Below are 24,594 nucleotides of genomic sequence, written 5' to 3'. Positions count from 1 at the left end.
AAGGAAACTAATGTTTGATTTTGAAGTATGATATAAAATAATTTATGCAATGTAATATATATTTTGTACTACCCTACATAAGCAAGTGTAATTTTTAAGGGCTTTGTTGTATTGTCCTTGCCATCCACTAAGCAAATAACTACCAAGGTAATTAACACTCTTAAACATAGTTTAGGGTTAGAAAATCCCAATCTTTAAGGCTTAATCCTACCTTATTAATAATGATTTAATCAATGTTACTTAGTATTTTAGTATTAATCTTTATAATTTCTGAAATAATTGAATTTCATAATTCATTTTTCATTAGATAAAATATAGAATAATTATTAAAAAATGCTTTAATTAAAATCATTACTTTTTATATTATTTAAAATATAAAATCACTGAAGAAATTAATTCATTCAATTAATCATGATAAAAAATTCTTAGATGTAATCAACAACAAAATCATAGACAAAAAGGGAGAAGAAAACAATCAGTGTGCAAAACATAAGAGATAAGAAACGAATTGAGTAAATTTATATTCATAGTGGTAATACAAACATAAAACAGAAATGTAAATGAAGGAGATACATTCATAGTAAATACAGGACTTTATTGCAGAAAGTTGCAGTAATCACTTTAGGGCTTTAGCTTTTTCCACAAACAACTTCCTTATCCTTTCCCCCAGCTTCCATACAATGAATATGAAAACTTGTTGAACTATTACACTTAAGTTTTGTTTGGGACGACTTTTTTACTGCTTCTTAAAGCAACTTTCTTGTAAAAAATTTAAATTTTGATGCTAGAAAGCTGCTTTAAGCAGTAAGAAAGCCGTCCCAAACGAAGCCTTAATATGCAACTGTAATCAACCATGGCTGCATAATTACTCCTAATTCCTTTGCACCAGCTTTCTAAGTTCTTCCACTCAATAAAAAAATTTAATTCTACACATTTCTTCAATCCGCCAAAATTTAAATAACATGAACTTCCTAAGCATGGGATTCTAATCTAATTACAAGCTCGTGTGGAACTCCTGAGGATTTTGGGATAATTCTTTCAGCCAAGCAGGTCTCTGAATAGGTTGGGATTATTACCTGTGGGTGTCACGCCAACCTGCCTTGCAACCGAATCCTTCTCCAAAGCATCTCGGAGATTTGGCCCCTTCTTGTTTGCCACCACAATATTAGCTTCTTCGGAGTTCCTATTAGCTGGAGTTACAGGGCTGAAGTTCAGACCATATAATCCCATGATGTCATGGGCCTCTGGAACAACAGCCGCTGAAGGTCCAACAAGTTCTTCCAACTGCTTGAATGGATCTTCAGGTGCGGGGATTGAAGGAGAAGATTCACTGAAATCGAGCAAATCGGGAGGCGGTGGCGGCTGCGGCGAAGAATTGGAGAGCTTCTCCTTTGGAGCTTCTGCTGCAGGTAAAGGTTTTGCAGCTAGCTTCTCAGTATTTGGAAAACTAGCTTTGGATGCCTTGTTGGTAGATGGAACTTTCTTTTCAGATTTTGATGATTTACCAAACAGAGAAGCAGCTAATCTCTGTTTCTCAGCTGATACTTCAACTTGCTGCCTCCTGTGGTTGTATGTGAAATCTCGTGTTTGCGAGGCCGCAGTAATGGCGGCGGCATCACGATGTGCGACCCCATTTGCTGTATTACTAATGGTGCCAGAGCTAGAAGATGAAGAAGACGAATATGCAGGCTTGCCCCACTTCATTGGCACGCCACCCAGTTGGAGTTTAATTTCAGAGTTTGCTGAAGATGTATCAGCACTGGATGAAGGATTGGGATTTTGGTTAATTTCTCGAGGATGTGAAGGCTCAGAAACTGGAATTGTATGAGTGATTTGAGGTGCATGTGGGGCTGGAGATATATTTACTGGGGGTACTGGCTTGGGAAGCTCATATGCCTCAAACCTAAGACCATGCCCAGCATTTTCATGCTCGTTTAGGGTTTTAAAATTGCCAACTTCCGAGAACCCGGACCTTTCGCTTTCAGGAATGTAGGGCTGTGAGCCTTTCTCAATGGCTTGTTGCACAAACTTGTTGAGAAATGACAAATTTTTATCAACCTGTATAAGAGGATAGCAAACATGCAAGTTGAAACCAAGAAATAAAGATGCCAATTCTAAAAGCATACAGAAGAGAAAAAGAACTCCTTGTAGACAAGCAGTACCAAATCAAAATAATTAGTGATCCCAGTTTTGAAAAGAATATAAAATCTTTGATGTATAGTCAAAATCTGTTACCTATCCTTGTTTGCAGTCTTCACCCTCATAAATCTTGCTGGAACACACAGAAGACCAATGAAAGTTCACTCTCTCAATTTAGCTTGAGCTTCAAAATTTTTTTTTTCTTCCAAACAAAGCATTTAACTTGAAACTAGGTTTTTCTTCTCTTTCTATAAAACCTGGAGCAGAACTTCTTTCTTGATCAATCACATTAAGCTAGCCCAACCTGGCGAGAGAGAAGAGATAAGTGCTAACTGAACTAGCTGTTTCCTATCCTCTTTTCTAAGTTCCTAGAAAACCTAAACACTCAAAATCAACTCTCTTTTTACTACAACTGCTGATCATCCAAGGCCATCTCTGCTAAAACCTCCTTCATGCATTCTAACACCATCATCCTGTGAGTTACTTTCAGTGCAACAAGCACTGTCTACTGCTCCTAGACAGTGCTTGCACACTTTAACTTCAAGTAAACCTAAACCTTACACCTTTATCTAGTTTCCTCCTTGGGCCGCATTTTCTTTATCTCTCATCAGTCTTGAAATCCATTCACTAGTAGTAAAATCCACTCTTATGTGCTCTTAAATTTAATTGATATTAAATTCCATGCTAACATACGTATCTAGTAAATCTTAATTTGGTATTCTGCAAGGTTTCTTTTAATGGAAAATGACCTTTCCTTTCCTTAGAAACTATGTTGGTCAATACAATTTGCTTGGAGTGTTCCTGACGTGGAATCTTTGCGTTGGCAATGGGTTTAATGCAGTGCGGTCTTTAAGATGTGCTTGTGTTGAATTGTTCTATTATTAGCACTCTCACTAAGTTAGCTTCTGTTTTGATCCATGTGAGTATAGTCAATTAGGATGGTAAGAATTGAATGAGAGTGTTTCTTTGTAGTGTGTTAGTTATGAGACAGATGACCTTAATTTTAACATACGTTTCAGAATAAATAATTACTAATTGCTATTGAAGTGTTTGGAAGTTAGAGAGAGAGAGAGAGAGAACCTTATTGATGAGGAAGGCCAATTTTCCTTGACCATTTTCTATTTTAAAATAATTTTATCTTTTAAACTACTAATTTCCAAATCAAGACAATTGAGCTTTCATCCCAAACACTGCAAGTGGATTGGACAAAAATCAATTGCATCATACAACTCCATTGCCATTAATCAAGCAACCCCACAGTTTCACTATTGAATGGTTCAAATACTATAATACAACATTTGCTATTTTTATGCCACCAGTTACTCAAAATAAATAAAAATATGAATTATCACGGCATTCTAATGAGGCCAACAGCTTTGATGCTTCAAAATTACTCAAATATAAGGTTTTAGAAATCATCAGTTGCACACCATTAATTATGGTGATGTTAAAGAAAAAGATAATTTCCCTGTTCATTATAGAGCCTACATATGCTCAAAGTTGAGCGGCCAAGAAGGACAACCTTCCTGCCGATAGCACAGGAACCTCCACATTAGCTGTGCAAGTGCGGGAGTTGTGATTATACTAAACGAATTGCATAAATTGCATGCAGGCCATGTAATAACTAAGATAAAGAGAATGTGAATATTACTCTGCATGCTAAGGTAAAAATTCCAATTTAAAAGAATTTGTCTCAAGTATAAACAAAGAGACTGTTTAATAGAAACCTCAATATCTTCGCAGCTTGCATCCAATGGCATGACATGTTGAACAGCATGACTATCCAAACCCAATAAAGCTTTTAGCTCATATGCACGCTGTTGCAGGTCAGTTGAATGCGATGCTTGTAGTTCTTCAATTAGAGATTGACACTGCAATTAAGCATATAGATATTAATTAACTATATCAAGCAGCAATATGACAGTTAAAAAGAATTTGATGAAACAAACATGATTTTTGTTTAAAAATGTTAAGAGAGCATAAAGGCCAACAACAATCTGACAGATCACGGTAGCAATAAAAAATATGATGTGCGAGAAACAAATTGAACAATCTTAAGGCTTCTCAGGCTAATAATCTATAATTGGAGTAGGGGTATGCTAATAGAGCTCACAAAGGTAATATGGTAGTCAGGTCCAGTATATGGCTGTCAAAATATTTTATCAAGTTATATTGTTTCTGCTGACAGGCCTCTTTCTGTTAATTAAAAGTTGGGAAAAAGTCTATTCATTCGAAGAAAACTGATGAAAGGGAAGAAAAAGCATGTGTTAAATAGTAACATACTGGAAAAACTAAAAAGCTAGGATTTTTTTACATTTTAATCTGTGGATTATCTTATAAAGAGCAGCGTGATCCAGTTGACCAGCGAAAATTTAAGAGAAAAGGAACTCATATAAAGTTGGATAAAACAAACAAGGGATGCATCAACTGACGAATGATGTGCCAATAAGCGTCTCTGCTACATTGGGATTTATTACCTGTGGCTTTTAAACTTTTGATTAGATAAATATGACTAACAAGATAATAAAAGCTCTCACGTACTTGGATCAAATGAGTCTAGAAGGTGGTAAATAATCAAAAAATGAAACTAAGCATTAGGATTTCAGGTTTAGATCAGGCAACCGCAACCACAAGCTGCAAATACAAATTTACTTAACGGTGTACCATCTGGATTAGCAACCATAATTAGTTTAAAATAAATGAAAATTTTAAATTTTAGCATTTCATTGTATTCTACATATTCCATCAGAGCCTTCATGTTGGTTTTTGGTTTAAAATGAACACAGAATGACAGAAAGCCACACATACATAAAAAAAAAATGACTTCACTAACATTCTGATGAACCTCTGAAGGACTATGCTCATTGAAAGAGCAAACCTGGTGTGCTAAGATAAGCAAATTAGCAGTTTGATGATTTCAGGACAATTTTTTTATTTTTTTATTGTGCATTTTTTTCAATTTCAAATTATTTTAAAGTATACATGATGACATTGCCTAAACAATGATGTGCGTTGATTACTTTACTACTTCGATTCTCGAGTTAGACCAACTAATCTCTCTAATTGGTCCAGTAATCTCCATTGGGTCCTGTTATGGGCTCTTAGTTCAGTACACTACAGACGCTTTGTTATTAAAAGCTTTGGAAATATTATTGGGCACTTTTAGCAAATGGCGACAGGTGTAGTCAATCTCAAACAAGAATTCTGCTTCTGATTCTTAGCTGTTGCTTGTTATTTGGCAAGGTGGGCTTTTTATAGGATTTCTGTGTTTTTTCACGGCAACTTCCTTGAGGACGGGTGTTGAAGCACTTCGACATTTTAGAGACTTAAGGGTTTTGAAAATTTCAACTTCAGAAAATTTAGGATTATAATTATGGTAAAGAACGAATATAATACAATTTTTGCTAAATAAAATTTTCAATTCCTTCAACCTTATATGTGTCAAGTCCTTCAAGTATCGTGCAAGTGAATTTTTAAAGAAAGTCATCATCTAATAATTATGTGAGAAATTTTATGTGAGAAATGAATTTAGTGTATGATATTTCAATATAAATTATATTTAAAGATATAACATAAATTAGTAATGATTTATATTAAATTTTGTAAGATTATATGTGAAATAATTTTATAATAAATACAAACTAAATTGATTGAAGGCGTTTGAATTTATTTATTAAAGATATTATTTGAATACGAGTTATATTCATTTTTAGTCATATATTTGCATTATTGCATCATTATTATGCCATTTATATTATACTTAAATAAATTAATATTTATTACATCATCTGGTTCAATACAGTAGAACCATTAAACCTTGAATCACTCCTTACGATTCTATGTTTGATTCGACATTCACAATCTTTAAGTATTTTAGTGTTTTCATTACTTCATATCATATTAATCATTTTCCTAATTTTCATGATTTGTTTGATTTGTATAAAACTATTTGCAAGAAATTGATTATTAATTATGAGAGTTGTAAGCCAATTGCTGATGAGAACATGAGATAATATAAGGTGTCAATATTTTTGAATCCTTAAATGCTTCCAATAAGGGACTTAAGAAATTAACTAATGGATGGAACATATAAAATCGTGCAATGCTTAGGTTTGAATGCTTATAAATTAAAATTTTCAACAAATTATGGTACTTGTCTAGCCTTAAATATATCTAACTTGACTTTATTTTATGAACATGTTAACCATGTGATGTAGAACGGGTAGGAGGCTTGAATCGTCTGGGTCTTGAAGAGCAAAAGATGTGAGGTCTAAACAGCAGCTTTTGACACTTGGAAAATTCTGGACAGCAACCCTAACTCTTGTGTAGACCCTGGGTAGTTGATATAGGCTGCTGGAATCCTTTCAACAGCAATTTCAGAATTCCAACGGTGCAGGACAGCAGGTTCCACTATTCAAACAGCAGTTTTGGAGGCAACCTAAAGGGCAACCTGCTGTATTGCAATTTTCAATAAGGAGATTTGATGCCTGGGTTACTGGAACGACCCCGCTCGCTGTCCAGGTTTTCTGGGTCTTAACAGACTGCTGTCCTAGCCCACCAGCTGGCTGTTTGGAGCTTCCTACAGCAGCCCATCACCGTCCCAACCAATCCGGGAACAACCATCAAAGGCCAGACAGCTGGGAATCGTTCTCCCATGTTGAAGACTTGCTGCCCAAGAATTTGATCATGGATTGTGGCTGTCCAAGTCACCCAAGAAGCTGTCAAGCACCACCTACTTCCGATCCAACCATCAAAGCACCACCGGAACGTTGTATGACTTCATTCATTGGGTGAAACTCTTTCCCTAACTGATGAGGTCATCGACAAACATTTTAGGCAGGTTTATCGGCGACGGAATCGTAGATCGATGGCTACGATCGATAGTTTATATTTTTGATGTTATCATGTTGTTTTATTTTGTGTATCTTTTATTTCATGTACTAGTGACGATTTCGCCCTTATGTAGGCGTAGTGTCTATTGTAGCCCAAGGGGCATATGAGTCTTTTGTTTTTCTTTTCATGTTTGAGACCTCTTATAAAAGGGTCTCTTCTTGATGTATGAGGTTAATGTTTTGATGAATAAAATTTCTGAGATTTTCTTTTGTCTTCTTGCTTGAGAGCTTGAGAGAAAGAGGGGAGACCTAGGAGAGGCTCCACCCGAAATACCCAACAGCCCGCTCCGGCGAGCTCTTGGTTTTATTTTTGTTTACTGTTTCCTTCCTCCCCACCACCATTCCCTCAAACCCGCCCCCTTCCCTTTATCTTGACCGGTCACCCTTTCCCCAACAGCAAAATCCAGCCACCTCCCCTCTCAGACCCGCCGATTCCCCCATGGCTATCTTTTGAACTTAATTTCTATGCATGAGAATTAACCTAAGCTAAGTACCACTTCATATTTATCTTATCGTTCAATTCCGCATAAGATCTTGTTTATTATTACCTCTAAATCTAAGCGTGCAAACTTCTTTAAGCAAATCACTTTCGCATGGATTTTGTTCCACATCATCTTGGTATCAGAGCATGGTAGGCATGCATGACATGTTAGAAAAACATCCTAGGGTCTAACCTTGCGTTATAATTTAATTTTTGCATGCATATCATCACATATCTAAATTTTATTCACTGTTTACATTGCTGTCTTTACAATTCCTGCACACATTTAGTGAGTTTTGGGTTAGCATTTCATGTACCTAAGTGCTGTCCCCACTCTAGACACCTAACCCAACACTTAACGCATTTATTCAAGCCTTGTAGTGTGCTGTCCAGGAAAGTGAACCTAACCTAGTGTTTAGGTGCTGTCCACATCCTAAAATCCTGCCTAAACACTTAGATAACTTTATGCCTTGTTGTAGTTTGCTGTCCACATCTTTCCTGCACACATCTAGTGAAATATAGGCTAGTTTCTTAAGCGTTTGGGTGCTGTCCTCAACCTAACAACCTCCCCAAGTGCCTAGGCTACTTAACCCACTAGCTTAGCTTGCTGTCCAAACTTTTTCTGCACCCTGTAGTGAGTCTAAGTGAGCTTAACTTAGTGTCTAAATGATGTCCCTTACGCTCATTCTTCCTTAAGCATCTTAGCACTTTTCAATGGACCCGATAAGACTCCAAAAGAGTTTAGATGACATCGTTAACCTAGTGGGCAATATGACTAGAATTATGACGGAGAAACCTGTTGACTATTCCCACTCGAATTATGTCCCACTCTACTTTTCAACCTAGACCCGAGTTTAAGCCACAACGACCTCATTTTGAGTCACCTTACCGTCTACCCACCTTTGATGGTTCCTCGGATCCTTACTACTTTAGGGAATGGGCTAGACAACAAGATGACTATTTTAAATCATGTCATATCCCTGAATCCCACCAAGTAAGCATCGCTAAATCTCACCTAAAAGGTCGAGCTCTTCAATTTTGGGCAAGATTGGAAGATCATAAAGAGTCTCGCGGTGAGTACCCTACTTGGAAAGACATGAGGCGAGAACTTAATTTGTAATACCGACCCCCTACTAGTGACTGTCGTCTAGAGCATCACCCTACCTCTTTCGTTGGGACAAACCGTGGACATTACTGGGGTCGAGACCACCCATCCTTTAGTAACGACAGGGTTGCTGTCCCACTCTGTAGGTCTTCATTCAGTCTTGGTGACCGACCCTTTAGTGGATCTTCTGTTGGTTCGAGCCCATATGACTCCCCACTTGGATCGACTTCTAACCAGCTCAGTCAACCTTTAGCCTCCCTAGTCTTTGATCCTGAAAGTGTACTTTTGATAGAGAAATGCATTAACAAGAAAGCAATAAAGAATTGCAGTAAAAAGAAGAAATCTACTGAACCCGAGATTGAATACATCCATTTCGTGGATACAATCGAAAATGAGGACTTCTTTGAGGATGAAACGAAATTTGTGAGTGAGTCAGACTCCCGGCATGACTTAAACCCTGAGCTAGGAAAGATGGAACATTTAAACATCGACACCCTAGCCCACCCTGATCTTATTCTCCTCGAGGATAACTCTTTGGATAAAGTCTGCCTGGACAATAGTAATATGATCTTGGAAGAAGCCAATCTAGCCTTGGACACATTGAATTTAAATTCGGAAGATCCTGATTTAGTTGTATCACCTACTGAGTTGACTTTGGAGAATCTTGATGGCAATAGTCTCGAGTCGGAAGTGGTTCAACTACACTTACTACCTGATTTAACTCCCAATTTAATTGACCCTAAACCCATTTATCCTGATTCTATTGAGCATAGTACTATGAGTTCGGAAGATACTGATTTGAGTCTGAAAGTTTTTGAGCCTAATTTGAGTAATGAATCTCCTTTTGTTTTATTGGAGTTTAGTTTAAGAGTGGCTCATCTAGCGTTACATTTTAACGAGTGTGTCTTTCTTGATTGGACTTACCTCTCCATTCCTCGTACCGACAACAACGTTAGAGAGAGTCTTAGCCCATGCTTTCATGTCACCACTCTAACTGTTGTGCCCAGTTCTGTTAGGAATACCTTACCCCATTTCTTGAGTCTCATACCTTATGGTGACTCCTTGGACTATCCCCTTATGGTAGTGAGTCAGGACCCATCTTCTAATCATATCCATGACTTCGCCATCATGTCCTTTATAGTCTTGTCCTCCCCTATTAAGGACCTCCCCTCTCCTAATTGGATGAATTTGATAGGTTACACTGCTACCCCTAGGAGACTAACCTCGACCCTAGATGAAACTATCTATGGAATTGCCTTAGTAACTAAGGATGTCTTTATTGCTCCTCCTACACCAGTTCCCTAGACTTGGAAACTTTATGTCCTCTCGTTTTGTGATTGATCTGTTGCATTCATATCTATGAGTGTTTGTGAGTCGGAATGTTTGTGTTTTGTAGTCTGTCTCCCAAATCTTTTTTTCTTTATTTTCAACCATGTGTGATCCCACAATTCATGCCAATCTTCTTTGCAATAAGTCTTTTGCATCAACATTTGCATTACATCTCCATGACTTTCTTAAGAAAATTGCATGCTTAACTGAAGAGAGCAATAATAAGTATAAACTTTATGCTGATTCTAAACGACAATTTAAATCTATTAAAGTTGATAACTCAATTAATGGTATTACATGCTAGAAGTACAGATCATTTAGAATAGTCAATAAAATCAATAACAACGCTTGCGTGGTGGATCTGCTTGCAGAATTCAACATTTATTCCTTTTCTAACATAAAAGATTTAGTAGACTTTGAAGGTCAGGAGTTAAACCCCCAAATCCAATTCAAATTAAGCCTTGTGTGACCCCATCTTGTGAGAACCCCAAAGCCTACCTCCACTCCCAAAATTATTCTCGAAATTCCTATTGCGGAGAAGGTTGACATGATTCCTACTTCCTAGTGATGATATTATTTCCACAAAAGAGGATGGACAAAGAAGATACTTGACTAGGTGAAGATGTGAACCAAAATAAGAGGATACGTAGTCAGAGTGCGAGGAGCTACAACAGATAAACCAAGATGCAAGAGGAGTTTTCGAGACACCAACTCGACGGAGTCGAGTTTTTCTCCCACCTGGAGAGAATGATGAGGACATCGAAAATCAACGGCTACGATTGTGTCTATTTATCTTGATGTATTTGATTTGTTATTTGTACTTTTCCCTTTCTACCCTCACTTGAGGGCTTTGCCTAATGTTTGCCCTAGGGACAATAGTGTCTTTTATTTCTTCATATATTTTGCTATTTAAGCCTTCCCCTTCCTCTTGGAAAGAATGATTATTGTTAATGAAAATTTTTGTTTTGGATCTCTTTGTGAGTTCTCAAGTGAGGAAAGCCTAGGAGAGCCTCAAAGCAATACCCAACAGCCCCTTGGTGGATCTCTTGGTTTTCTACCCCATATATTTTCTTCTTCTCTCCTTTTTTCCCCCTCCGAAAGATCTCTTTCAGTTTCCGTTATCCCTCCCCTCAACCTTGCCGCCGCCCCATTTGCCCCCACAAGCCGCCGGCGCCCAAACAGACACCACCCATCCCCCTTGGCTCCGTCTACCCCCTCTAGCCGCCGGCCTCCCTCCATGAGGTTTGAAATTTCAAATCTCCCATGAGACATAATTGACTTTCCTTAATTAAATCCTTGATTTTTGGCAATCTTCTTAATTGTGTTTCAATTCAAATTTGAAATTCAAATCAATTCTCTTGATTGCCATGCATTAGGAAACTTCCCTAAATTGAAACCTAAAATTTCCGTTCAGAATTTTTGATTAAAATCTGTCATTAATTGCGGGCCCCATTTTATTCATTACCAAGCCCCTTTCTCTCTCCTTATGGCCGGCCACCTCAACCCATTGCTTCTCTCTCTAATTGCCACCTCACCACCACTTAAATACCTCTTTAATGCCTCCTCTCACATAGTTAATTCCAAATTTCATCAATTTTAATTTCAGATTTCAAAATTTTGAAATGTGAAACGAATCCTCTCCCTCCCCCATAGTTTTCCTATTTTGTGGTATTACAGCATGCTGTCCCGGAATTCCATAAAGGGCAACCTGCTATATTGCAATTTTCAATAAGGAGATTTGATGCCTGGGTTGCTGGAACGACCCCGCTCGCTGTCCAGGTTTTCTGGGTCTTAACAGACTGCTGTCCTAGCCCACCAGCTGGCTGTTTGGAGCTTCCTACGGCAGAGCCCATCACCGTCCCAACCAATCCGGGAGCAACCATCAAAGGCCAGACAGCTGGGAATCGTTCTCCCATGTTGAAGACTTGCTGCCCAAGAATTTGATCGTGGATTGTGGCTGTCCAAGTCACCCAAGAAGCTGAAAAGCACCACCTACTTCCGATCCAACCATCAAAGCACCACCGGAACGTTGTATTACTTCATTCCTTAGGTGAAACTCTTTCCTTAACGCTCTTATCTTCCTAGTTTACTTTTCGTTTATGGTTATTAATGGATTCATGAAGATCATATCAATTATTCGCCGCTAGAACCTAGTAATAGAAAGAGTTGTGTGAGGGATCTTTCATAGCCTAATCTTATTGTTAGTATTGGAATTTATTGTTGGAACAATCTACGTATGCAATGTTGGATTAAGATGGCTATCTTTTGAACTTCTATGCATGAGAATTAACCTAAGCTAAGTACCACTTCATATTTATCTTATCGTTCAATTCCGCATAAGATCTTGTTTATTATTACCTCTAAATCTAAGCGTGCAAACTTCTTTAAGCAAATCACTTTCGCATGGATTTTGTTTCACATCACAAAAATTTTCAAATCCGCTTCGATTCAAATTTGAAAATTGAAACCTCATTGAAACTTTCCTAATTTGGCACCGGCCAAATTTGGAAACTTTCAACTCACCAAATTTCAAATTTTAAATTTGAAAATACGAGAGGTGGTGGCAAAGGAGCCAACGATTAATGGAGAGGAGGGGTGGTGGATGAAGGGGAGGCCGGTGGCTAGAGGGAGGGCCGGCGGGATAATGGGTGAGGTGGCCGGTGGCTTTTGGGGAGCTCGGTAAGGAGCTTGGCCCGTAAGGTTGAGGGAGGAAGAAGAATATGAAAATGACTACGGGGAGCGATAAGAAGGAAGAAAACAAAAACAAAATAGAAGATCGAAGATAAAATGAAAGAGAGAATAAAAACCGCGAGCCTTGGACTCTTCTAAAGACTGACGGGTGATTCTTTGCCCTTCTTCTAGGGACTTCAAGTCACGAGCCCGGACCTATCCTGCGGCTAGTGAGAACTCTGATTCCTTTCCATAAGAATCTCACTAACGCTCTCTCACAAGAACACAAGTGTGGACACAAATTTTTAATATCAATTCTTCATCCCTATTACAATAGCTTAAGGCCCTATATATAGGCCACAACATGAGAAAAAAAATCAAAACTACAAAATTGCCCCTTGGGCCACAACACTCACATAAATTATCCTAGGGGTAAAACAGGAAATACATCAAATAAGAATTAAAATGCAGAAAATAACTCATAATTGAAAATTTAAATAATGGCCGTAGATTTACGACGCCGCCTGTGATAGATGCGCCAAATCTTCGTACCGATGTCCGCATCACCATGTTTTGAATTCTTCAATCTTTTCATCTCTTTTTTTATAAATTCACATCCAAAACTATGCAAGACAATTACACATTTCTTGCTCCTGAATCTCATCTTAAGATTATGAAATTTTGTCCACTACTGATCATTGATTTCAAAAATATATCGTGCATCCCCATGATAAATCTATATGCAAAGATTTATAGATGTTATATGACAAGGTGCACAACAACTATGCGCTACTTAGTTTGATGAATATCAAATACCAATTCAACAGCCAAATTATCGGCATACTGGCAAGAGTTCTAATGTTAGAAAATTGCCAAAAGTACAAAGCTTATGCATTAAGATGAGCAAATCAATAATTTGATGACTTGGAAACCATTTCCATTCAATTATTTTATTTTTTAGTTTTTCAATTTCAATTTATCTGAAAAAATAACTATGATGTATTGTTTATAAGAACATTATGGATTCTCTACTATCAATATTTTCCTTGGGTTGATTCACAATTAATTACTAATTTGATTCTCGAGTTTGTCCACCTGATCTCTCTTATTGGTCCAACAATCTCTATTAGCTTTTAGTCAAGTGCACCTGATCTCTCTTATTGGCCCAACAATCTCTATTGGTTCATGATTCAAGGGTTTTAGTTGAGTGCACTACAATAATTTTGTTATTGTGCTCTAGTTTTGACTTAAGATGTTAATGGAGATTTTTTAGTATACGACAACATTTGCATTCAAATTCAAGTAAAAATTATGTTCTAGATTCTTAGGTATGGGTGGGTGGTTCACGGATTGGTTTTCACAGGAGGGATGGGATTTTCAAATGATCTTCTTGTTCAATTATGGAGACTTGATGTTACTTCATCGTTCCATAAGGAGTAAGCACTGCAGCACTTCCAAGTTTCAATGATTTAAATATTTTACAAACTGCTAAATTTCTAAAAGTCTATATGATTATAAATAAAATACTTTAGACATGTATTAAACAATTTTTGGCTTAATAAATATTCTAGTTCCATTTAGTCTGATGTGTGTGGGTCAGATGCAACGTTCTTTGACTAGGGTGCAAGTGTGTTGCCAATTTTTGGGGAAAATCATCGCTTTGTACTAGCGTGAAGCTTGAATTGTTATGCTTGGTTATTTCTTCTGTGCTCTCTTATGTTTTCATAATTTGAACTTGGTTTTGCAAGTATAATTGACTACAGTCAAAACTGATGCAACTGAATCTTTTTTATTGTGACAATTTTTTATCGAGATGTGTTTTCTAGGCTTTTAAATTTCAGCAAAACTTCTGTATTTTATGGTTTGTATCAAAATAAAGCAAGGTGTTGTACTTAGTCCACCAGAACACAGATTTGCATGTATTATGACAAAATATAAATATTAAACCCACACCAAATAAGTAAATTAAAGAATTAGCCTCAAATCACAAAAGCAGCCCGATAACATTATTGGACATAAGTAGAATTGTTCATTTTCACAGTATTTTTATGAAATTCATCTTCGTATGGATTGTATCACATCAATTTGACTGTCAACTTCAGTTTGCATCGTGCTTTTGACATTGACTTCACTTTATACAGCTCAAATAGCTTAGCATCACTGAACCTACAACATTATTATGGTCGTCATAAAGGCGTTACCAGATTTCTACTATTGAACTTAAGCACGGATTCTGTAGTACTATCCGGAAACCTAGACATCAAGCTGGTAGATGGATGATTTAATTCTAAGAGCTAGATGACTTTTAGATATTTATCTGCGATGCTTCTATTATTCTAACTTATTTATTTAGTTTAAGATAAAACAGAATTTTCACTTGCAGAAGTTATGCAAGTGCGCTTTAACCATTTTCAGTAATTTACAAGAAATTAATGTAAAGAAAAAAATTAATCTATTCCAAATATCTAAAGAACTTGTTTCAATTGCACAGTCGATAAGGGCTAAATGTTCATATCTACAATACCATCATTTCATCTTTCTTTCATGCTAGTGTCTTCCTCAATCATCCTTGTTAGGCATCTTCGGAGCCCTGCAAGACTGCATGACACAGACAACTGTGACAGTCCAATGTCAAAAAGAACAACATTGCACATTATCACGCGCCATCAGGCACAATCACACAATGTAGTTTGTCAATCACATGCCATTTACTTCATATTTGGTAAAGTTTTGCCTAATTTTGTCACAGATTCGGTATAATTTTCATAAAATTCCATCTCTTTGTTTTAGATCTATTAAACCCAACAAAATTACTTCAAGATCTAGATTTCTTCTGCACCTTCTTGCCCACTTTTTCAGCTATATATTCCTAGCCCTTCTCATTCCCTCAAGTCACAGATGTTTAGAATTTTCTGAACCTATAAATTTTCAGCTTTTTTCTTGCTCCCGAGATCAAATATAGAACTTTGAGCAGTTTTAATTTGTTATTACTTTCATTAGAGTGGTGGAAAACGCACTTCCAAATTAATCTGCATAAGGACGTGAGAGGGTATTATTCTTAAATCACATGCATAGATAGAGAAGAAAGCTATTCCAATTTTTATGGAGCCATCAAAAGATTTCAACTCATGAAATTTCAGAGATGAATAAAAAATAAACTTTATTGGTTCTACCTCTTGTTATTTATGAGAAATAATGTTTTAGTCAAGGATCAAAATAAAATCAGTCAAGACTCAAGATTCATAGTGAGAATGATTTGGAATATCTCAAGCCTAAAACAATGGTATTTACTAGCAAAACAAGATCGGGGCAATCAATCAATCAAAATTTATCCAATTTTGATAGAGAAATCTAGTTTCACATATGAGATACTTGTTAGAGAAAAGGGCCAACAAAATGGTCCATTGACTCTTTATAAAGGTCCAAAATGATCCTCAACTATATTAAAGGACTATTTTTGTCCCTCAAGTCTTTAAAAAGAAATCAAAATAGTCCTATGATAAGACTATTTGGTTCCTCTTTAAAAAGTTGAGGGACCAAAATGATCCTTTAATATAGGTTGAGGCCTATATTGGTCTTTTATAAAGAGTCAAGGGACCAATTTGATCATTTTCTCATACTTCTTACAATATCAACTTGCGCCTAACTACCATGAAATAATTTTTGTATCCTGAGATTGTTCAAAAGATTGATGCTGTGTTTATTTGAGAAGTTCTGAGTGTGCTGTACTTTCTAGAATTATGTGTAGTCCAAAAACATGCAAAAGTTTGACAGAAAACCTCTGCATTGCTGACAAACCCGATGAAAGTGTTGCAACTTGATAAATGGTGCATTTCTAGCTGAATTTAGATTTCTTTAATCCTTATACGTGTCAATTTTAATAGCTTAGTGCCAAAAAATATATGCAATCAATTTTTTACTGTCAGAAAATAACTTATAATTGCATTGCATGAAAGAACAAGTAGCTAGTTGTATGGTATATAGCATCTTCGCTAGTTTTTGACAGCTTAGTTTAACATTTTGCATATCAAATGAACCTTGGGACACTGCGAGAAGAGCATGAAGACCTAGTTGTTAACAAACATAGTAGCTAAAAACTTGATGCATATTAAAGGCTTTCTTGAGAAAAATACCTCAGACAACATTTCCACTTTCCTCCCAGCAGCAACTTCAAATGCATAGATTTTCATGATACCCGTTATTGCATAAGCCTGCAAAAATATATAAGAATTAAGAGTCTCAAATTCACAAAAAATCCAAATATAGTAAAGGAAAATCAATATAATGCAACAAAATATTTCAGGAAAAACATAACATCCTGAAGCAAGTTTCTTTTTTTAATGCAACAAAGGAACAAACTAATTTATCACAACAGACTATTGCGGTTCCAAGGCAGAAATCAAATCAGTAATGACATGTGCTGCAGACTGAAGATTGGCCCTAATTCTGCTGTTACCATTGGAGACAGCTTTACCAAGTGCAGATGCCAGAAAAACCTAAAAGACATCTATTATCAATTTCCAAGTATACAGCAGTATGTCAGGTGAGGATGAAGCCCATAAATGATCAGAAATGACAAGAAGCAAAACATCCAAATCAAACAAACTCATTGTCTTCATTCTAGAAGAAAGGATAGAAAGCTTGTTTCTATGCCGTAGAATGAATCTCCTGTGATATACTTTGAAGCTCAGTGAAGCTCTTCCATTGAAGCCATGAGCTAGAAACTTAAAGAGAAGCTCTTCCAAAATACTTCAAAATAATAAAGCTTAAAGTATTGCATCGTAAGCTAAAGGTCCAAACTTTGAAGCTTAGGGAACAAGTTGAAACATCGCAAGCTTATACACTCCACTGATTCTAAAGCAAAATGTGTTCATCACATCCCTCGAAGGTGCATTTTTCACACCCTGTTTATGTGGAAAGAGTGTGGGTATTTTTCTAACTCTTTTTCTAGGTCAGTTTCTCGAATAAACATTTCAATTTGCAGGGATAAACCTTCGAATTCCTTAACCTTTTAAGATTGTTCTTGTTTATAATAATTACAGTTTCAAAGCATTGTTTATAATAATTACAGTTTTCAAATGCTTAAACACATGTGACACTTTTTTAATATACTCCAACAATTATCTTACACTGAATTATCACATTTTTTTATTCCCTGGCTTATACGTGCAGTCACTGAAGAGTTTTTTTATTTCACATTTCACCATACGCAGAATAAAATCTAAAATTAATCATATCTAAGTTAGTGAATCTTCCTTGCATCTTTTGAAAACAATTGGACTCATGGTTGTGAAAAATTAGATCCAACCAAGCAAGTGAGCCAGCCAATCTGTGAATCCGTTCTCAAACTGGCTTGGACCTGATTAAAAATTAAAATTTGTAGAGAACCGACATAAAGCTGTAAAAACTGGCGATTGGACAGATCAACCTATAAAATAACGAGTGGTTGAACTGATTAGGTTGATCTGATTTAACTATAAATTAAAATATTGAGATGGCGTTAGAATATAATATATTTTGAACTTATTTCATGTATATGAATTATATTTCATTATATATTATATATGTATACATATTATCACTGATTTATCATTATTAAAAACATTACATCATTCACATAATTTTTATTAATTTTAATAAAATTCACATCATTATAATTGAACTCCAGGTTGGATCCTAATTGAACATTTGAACTTTTTCTTCCACCAATTCAATGTTCAGTATGGTTCTAAAAACCTAGATTAAATTAACCACAAAAAAAAAAAAAAACGCATGCATCTAGTATCTATGATATGGAACAGTAGAGTACATATAAAAAGCAGACCACAACATTATTTCAACAGATGCATTTCGAGGGCCAGAAGTGGAATATGACAGGAAAGGTAGATAAATGATGAATTAGAATTCTCAATGAAAAGAATGATTGTTAGACACTATAGTTTCAATAATTCCCTAGGGAAAACAAAAAAAGCAAAGTACACACTGCACCATACAAACAAAAGAAAAAAAAGGAGTACATAATATTGATAATATCAGATACAACAACAACAAGCCTTTATCCCACTACGTGGGGTCGGCTACATGAATCCTTTTTCTCCATTGTGTCCTATTAAAAGTCAAATTCTCGTTTAAATCTAGTATTCCCTTGCTATGCACCCCTCCAAAGAAGTAAAACCAATTTTTGCAATCCCTTAAATCAACCAAAACAAATGCTCGCAGAAGAAGAGAACAACCATAGAAACATTTTAACCACTAATTTGTGAATATGCAAGTCAAGAGTCAAGCTAAAAATGACCCATCATGATTTTATGTCCCCATACAGGAGGGAAAGTCTACAATCTAATTTTGTATAGAACAATACCTTGACAGTGATGTCATTAGGATGGGCCTCCACTACATCACATAACTTTCCAATAATATAAGATGCAGAATAATTCCCGTCAGCAGTACCATACTCCCCTAGTACCCAGCATATGACCTACACTTCAATTCCACATCTTTAAGTTAAGAGAAGAAAGGTTCAATTGTGAAACTTGCAACACAAATAAAATATGAAAAGAAAATTTTAGTACCTGCAGGAACATAGATGGGAGTTTTGGCTCCCCAAGTATACCCAAATATGAGCTAACCTGCATAACATAAAATCTTCTGGTTTAGAATCCTGATTTTTATACATATTAGGAATAAATTGTTAATGAGTTTCATAAGAAACTTAGTTGTAAAAACTGAAATAAATAACAAATTACCTACTGCATAGTATTGATACTTGTAAATAGAAATATAACAATAATCAGATATGCAAAGAATCTAGAAAAGAAAACAATAATGAAAACGCTTCATAAAAGTAGAAGCTAGACTATGGTCGTTGGTGTCATCTCCCCTCATATGTCAAAGAAATTTATGTTTTCTCTCTTCATAAATGTAGAAAGCTAAAAAAAGTAGTGTTTAGAGCACAGTGAGTTCAATTATTATTAAAATAAAAAAGGCATAAGGTTCTTCAATTTCCAGAAACACCTCGTTCCAACTTCTATGAAAAGAATAATTTCATTTTAAGATTCAAGGTTCATTTGGACCGCAATGTTGATGTTGCACTACGTGAAACAAAACCAGAACTACTCATAAAGAGATAACAATTTCTTTGCTAGTTTAATTCCCATGATGTGCACGTGCAAGATATCAATTTACACATTTCCCACACAAATATAAAAAGAAAAACAGTCGAAAAGCATTCCCAAAAGAAGTCTTAAGTCCACAAAAAGGCTAGTTTCAGGGGTATTTCCATTCTTTTCCTTCCAAAATATTCTTTTATTTTGTTTCTACCTTCCTTTATTTCATCATTACTGATGATGACATCAGTAGACAATTCCGGCACGTCTATCACAGGAGACATCACAGATCGATGGCCACGATCAGGAACATTTATTTATGAGCTATTTTATGTTTTTCTATTTTGTGTTTTTGTATTAGTTTTATTATTTTAGTTATGTTTGACCATTGTACCCCTATGAGGGAAAGTAGCGAGTTGTATCCTGGAGGGCATGTTTGTCTTTGTGTTTTCTTCTTCATGGAGGCCTATTTATAGAGGCCAAGACTTTGTATTAGGGATGATGAATTATGAAAAAAATTTCAGTTTTCTTTGTTTGATCTCTAAGTGAGTTCTTGAGAGGAGAGACCCTAGGTGAGTGGGCAATACCCATCAACCTCAAAGATTCCAAGGTTCGCGGTTCTACGATCTCTTTGTGAGTTCTTGGTTCTTTTATTTTAGTCTTCATCTTCCACTTCCCTCTTCCCCTATACCGCCGACAATCCCCTCCCTATCTCCCATCAACCACCAGCTTTCCCCTCCCCTTGCTCCAAGCTCCGACCATGCCAAATTCTTCAACCCCCACCGCCGGCCACCCCTTGCTCTTTTTCCTTAATGTTGATTTCAATCCCCATTAAGACTTTCCTAATTCAATCCACTTAATATTGGGAAGAGATTTCATCCTTTTGAAATTCAAAATTTGAATTTCAAAAACCTTCCTAAATTGACTACGCCAAATTAGGAAAGTTTTCAAATTTTGAATCTAATTTAATATTAAATTAGATTGGATTTCTTCACCTTTTTTCTAAAGTGAGTTGATGCATTAAGGAGCATTAATTTTCCTCCCCAAACCCCTCTTCCTCTATGCATGTCGCCATCCCCTCTATTGATCCCCTTTACTTTTTCTTCTCTCCTCACATTAACACTACCTAATTTTGGATTTGGGATTCAAATTCAAATTTTCCTCCCATGTTTGAATTTTGAATTTCAAAATTCAAATCCCCTCATTAACTCTTTCCTAAAATACCTCACCACAAATAGGAAAGGGATTTAATTTCTATTCAATCAATTTTGAAATTCAAAACTCTTTCCCTATTATACAAATTCAATTAGGAAACTCTCCAAATAAATCAAAAATCTGAATTAATTTCAGATTTGATTTAAATCAAGAGTTATCCTATGGGGCCCACAATTAATTAGTAAATCCTTAATCCCCCCTTTTGTTTGGCCGGCCCCTCTCTCCTCCCTCTCTCTCCACTTGCCACAAAAGCATCAATTAATTCATCTCTTAATTCTCCCATAGCTGCCGCCCCTTCCCCCTAGCACAAATTTGGGTTAATTTGAATTCAAATTAATCCTCCTCTCTCCATTAAGCATGACACGAGTCCCGAGCTTGACCCCGGACTCGTCTACGATTAAGAGGGTCTCATCAATATTCAACAATCTTCGTTCACCAACCTAGATTTGGAGCTCGGAAATTTCGTGGAAAGATACGTGGATAGAGTTCTCTTCCAACTAGCCACCGCCATTGGAGAATGCTTCTCCGACAACCAGTGGTTAATTGTTTGCCGCCCACCGAATCCTACGAATCCGGGTAACTCTCTGTTGGCCATTACTCTCGGCGCCTTCTGTTTATTAGTGGCATCAATTTTATTGTCTAAAATCATTTTTTCCGTTAAGTCCACTCCAAGTGAGCGAATGTGAGGGAAACTCCTAGGCGAATTTTCTAATTGTTAGGAGGTGGATTCATTGTTATTGCCATAACTGTTGCTACCTTTGAATTATCATAATATTATGTATTTTAATTGTAATTCTTTGCCTCTCGAAATCGAATACTAACAATTCCTAGAATTCTATCTTTGGTGAAGCATTGTTAGATAGTTTGCATAACTTAATAACTTATATTAATTTCTTGCAATTCTTGAAAACATGTATGTTTCACATCAATAACTATTTAAGTTATTTTGCTAGGGTTATTTTCAATAGTCATTAAGGCTTATAAGAATTTTTTTAACAATTACATGTAGTTGATAATTTATTATTGATTTTTATTTTGTTTCTTCCATCTACAAAAGAAGAGATTTCATGAGCCATGTAAGGCAGTTTATGTTATGAATAAAATTTATAGATGGATGTAAAGTCACTTTTTCCTCTTATATTATGTGATTTAAATCATTGAATAAGTGGGAGGACTCCGTTACAGGAGAGATAATCTTCTTACTCAAGAACGAGGTTTGCTCATCCCCACACTTTTCTTAATCTTGTTGTCCTTTTCATATTCTTTACTAACTTATCTAGTTTTTTTTGTCAAGCCCGTCCAGCATCAAATTAATATTAGAGCCAAATTATTCAATTCATTCTACATGCAAGATTGTTAGTTTGAAAGCAATTTCCATTGAGGTGTTGAATCCTTTCATCATCAATACCAATTACTTCATACTTATTAAAATCCACTTTTGCCAAGCTTATTACTTACTTGTAATGAAAAATTAAATCATTGCTCATCGTAAACAGAAAAAAATTTTATTCACTTCAAACAATGAACCACACACCCATAAGTCTTCTTTTCCTCTGGCGTCTTCTTTCCCCTCCAAAAACCCTACACAAAATCTACCTAATCTCCATATACTTAGCCCTATTCAAATCCAAATTAGAATTCAAATTCCAACAAACCTTTAACACATTTCCTAAACCTCTTTCTTGATTTCCTCAAATAAACTAGCAACAAACTTAAAAAAAAATTCAAATTTAGTCAACCAAAAAAAAAAAAAAAAAGAATTAAATCAGATAGAACCCAACATAAACAGAAATCAAACTCAAATTCCACCCAACCCACCACAAATTCCTCTTTGGTTACCATTTAACCATAAAATTATCGCTTCTTGAACAATAAAGTAGGCTTTTTTCCTCCATCCTACAGACATCTTGAGGAATATGAATAATAGTTGAAGCCTTCCTATTTTGAGGACTAAAAAAGGAGAAACCAAAAGGCATTTCTGCTCAATGGCTCAGATTCTTCCACAAGGACCCTTACTACAGTCGAGGTGTCAGATCTTATACTACTAATTCCAGATAAAATTACTAGTGTTCATTCTAGATGACATTATTATCTAATCCGTTGTAAGAGATCAGGTCAACATTTGATGATGCTTTCAAGGATCAAAATTTTTGTTTCAAGTGTTTTATCAACACCAAATTTCGAAGCAGAATGCTTTGTAATAAGGGAAATTGATGTGGACCTTTTTTAACATAATTCTTTGAGTTCAACTTGTTCTTAGATTTCATTATTTTGTTAGTGTTGTTGTAGTATATGTTATTAAGTTTGCTAAAATTTTTTTTAAGTAATTTATTAAATATTTGTGAGTAGTTTGTTGATTCTGGGATCTACATAAAGAGATTTGATGATATGAATAAAATTCTTTAAAATTCTTATTGTTAATGTAGAGAAACTTTTCTTCATCTATTTTAAAATTTTGATCATTTACCAAGTGGGAGACTTGAAACCCTTTTGAGAGAGGCAATGTCTTTTGTTGAAGAGTAAAGCTTGCTCATTCTGTTACTTTTATTATCTCTTCATCTTTTGCTTCTCCATTATTATTTCTTCCATTTCCTTAGATGAACAATGGTACTAGAAAACTGAACTGAAATGAAGGTAAAGTAAAGAAGCAAAAAGGAAAATATTGATTTCTTATGCCTAAAAGTACTTGACAAAATTGAAAAATAATCCTTGCTAGCTGGCTATGTTTTGGGGTAATGAGTTAACCAAGACTTACTGGGGGTATCATTTAATTGATTATGTAAACATAATATAGAATATATTATTGTAGATGAGGATGTGAAAAAAAAAGCTACCACTTAAACGAGCTAGGTTCAGTGTTTAGACAAAAAAACTCCATGCTAAAGTGTTTGTCAATCAAAATCCATGAGTTCACTAGACGCATCTTATACCAACAAGAACTGTCAACTGACAGCTCAGTAACATTAATTGTGAAATAATAAGGATATGATTTTCACTACTTTATGGGGCATGCAACACATACTTCATCATAATCTACAGAGCAGAAATATTAAAATGCATTACAAGTTCATTTGTCAATTCACAGGCAGGAAAAGTCATCAGAAATACATACAGCTGATGATCTTAATTGGCTATCTGCACCTTCATCATCTTCTCCAAACCCTTCAGCAATAAGCCTCATTAGGTTGTGTGCCACTTTGACATTTACAAGATCACCAGCATGCTCAAAGACCTTATTCATGGTCTGGACAACAAAATTTGTTAGTGAACCAGCAACAGCCCAAAAAGATCAAGAAATAACGTAACATCAATTGGGGCCACCTGGATAAACCATTGGTTGCTTGGTGCAAATTGTTCGGCAAGCTCAACACAACGTGAAGCTATTTCAGTTTTATAATGATTATCATTGATGCTAATCATGTAATCAATCATCCTATCAACTATGACTTCAACATTGGTGGACTTTGTCATCTTATATAGTAGCTCAAAAGTCTTCCGCTTCAATGTATCATCGGGATCCTGGTCAAATAAAATATCAATACAACGCTCATAACAGTCATTCCAGAAATTATATAAAGAAGGATAAAAAAACATCAAAAAATACACAACATGCTATTACAAACATTCTATATATGCAAAATAAGGGAAACAAAACTC

General features: G+C 35.7%; 1 protein-coding gene across 1 annotated transcript in view; it reads right to left on the bottom strand.

The window, feature by feature from the left end:
- Positions 1-490: 490 nt before the first annotated feature.
- The window catches only part of LOC110105631 (AP-4 complex subunit epsilon), a 47,905-nt gene continuing 23,801 nt past the window's right edge, over positions 491-24,594 (bottom strand). The window contains exons 5-11 of the mRNA XM_028695752.1: positions 24,259-24,455; positions 24,050-24,181; positions 19,189-19,245; positions 18,978-19,094; positions 16,750-16,827; positions 3,867-4,010; positions 491-2,058 (exon numbers count right to left, since the gene is read on the bottom strand). Of these exons, the coding sequence (XP_028551585.1) occupies positions 1,039-2,058; positions 3,867-4,010; positions 16,750-16,827; positions 18,978-19,094; positions 19,189-19,245; positions 24,050-24,181; positions 24,259-24,455 (1,745 nt within the window). The 3' untranslated portion in view covers positions 491-1,038. The remainder of the gene's footprint in view (positions 2,059-3,866; positions 4,011-16,749; positions 16,828-18,977; positions 19,095-19,188; positions 19,246-24,049; positions 24,182-24,258; positions 24,456-24,594) is intronic.

This window comes from Dendrobium catenatum, unplaced genomic scaffold (assembly GCF_001605985.2).
Source record: "Dendrobium catenatum unplaced genomic scaffold, ASM160598v2 fragScaff_scaffold_671, whole genome shotgun sequence".
Taxonomy (NCBI): domain Eukaryota; kingdom Viridiplantae; phylum Streptophyta; class Magnoliopsida; order Asparagales; family Orchidaceae; genus Dendrobium; species Dendrobium catenatum.
Note: the sequence above shows the minus strand (reverse complement) of the source record. Positions and strands in the feature narration are given on the sequence as shown.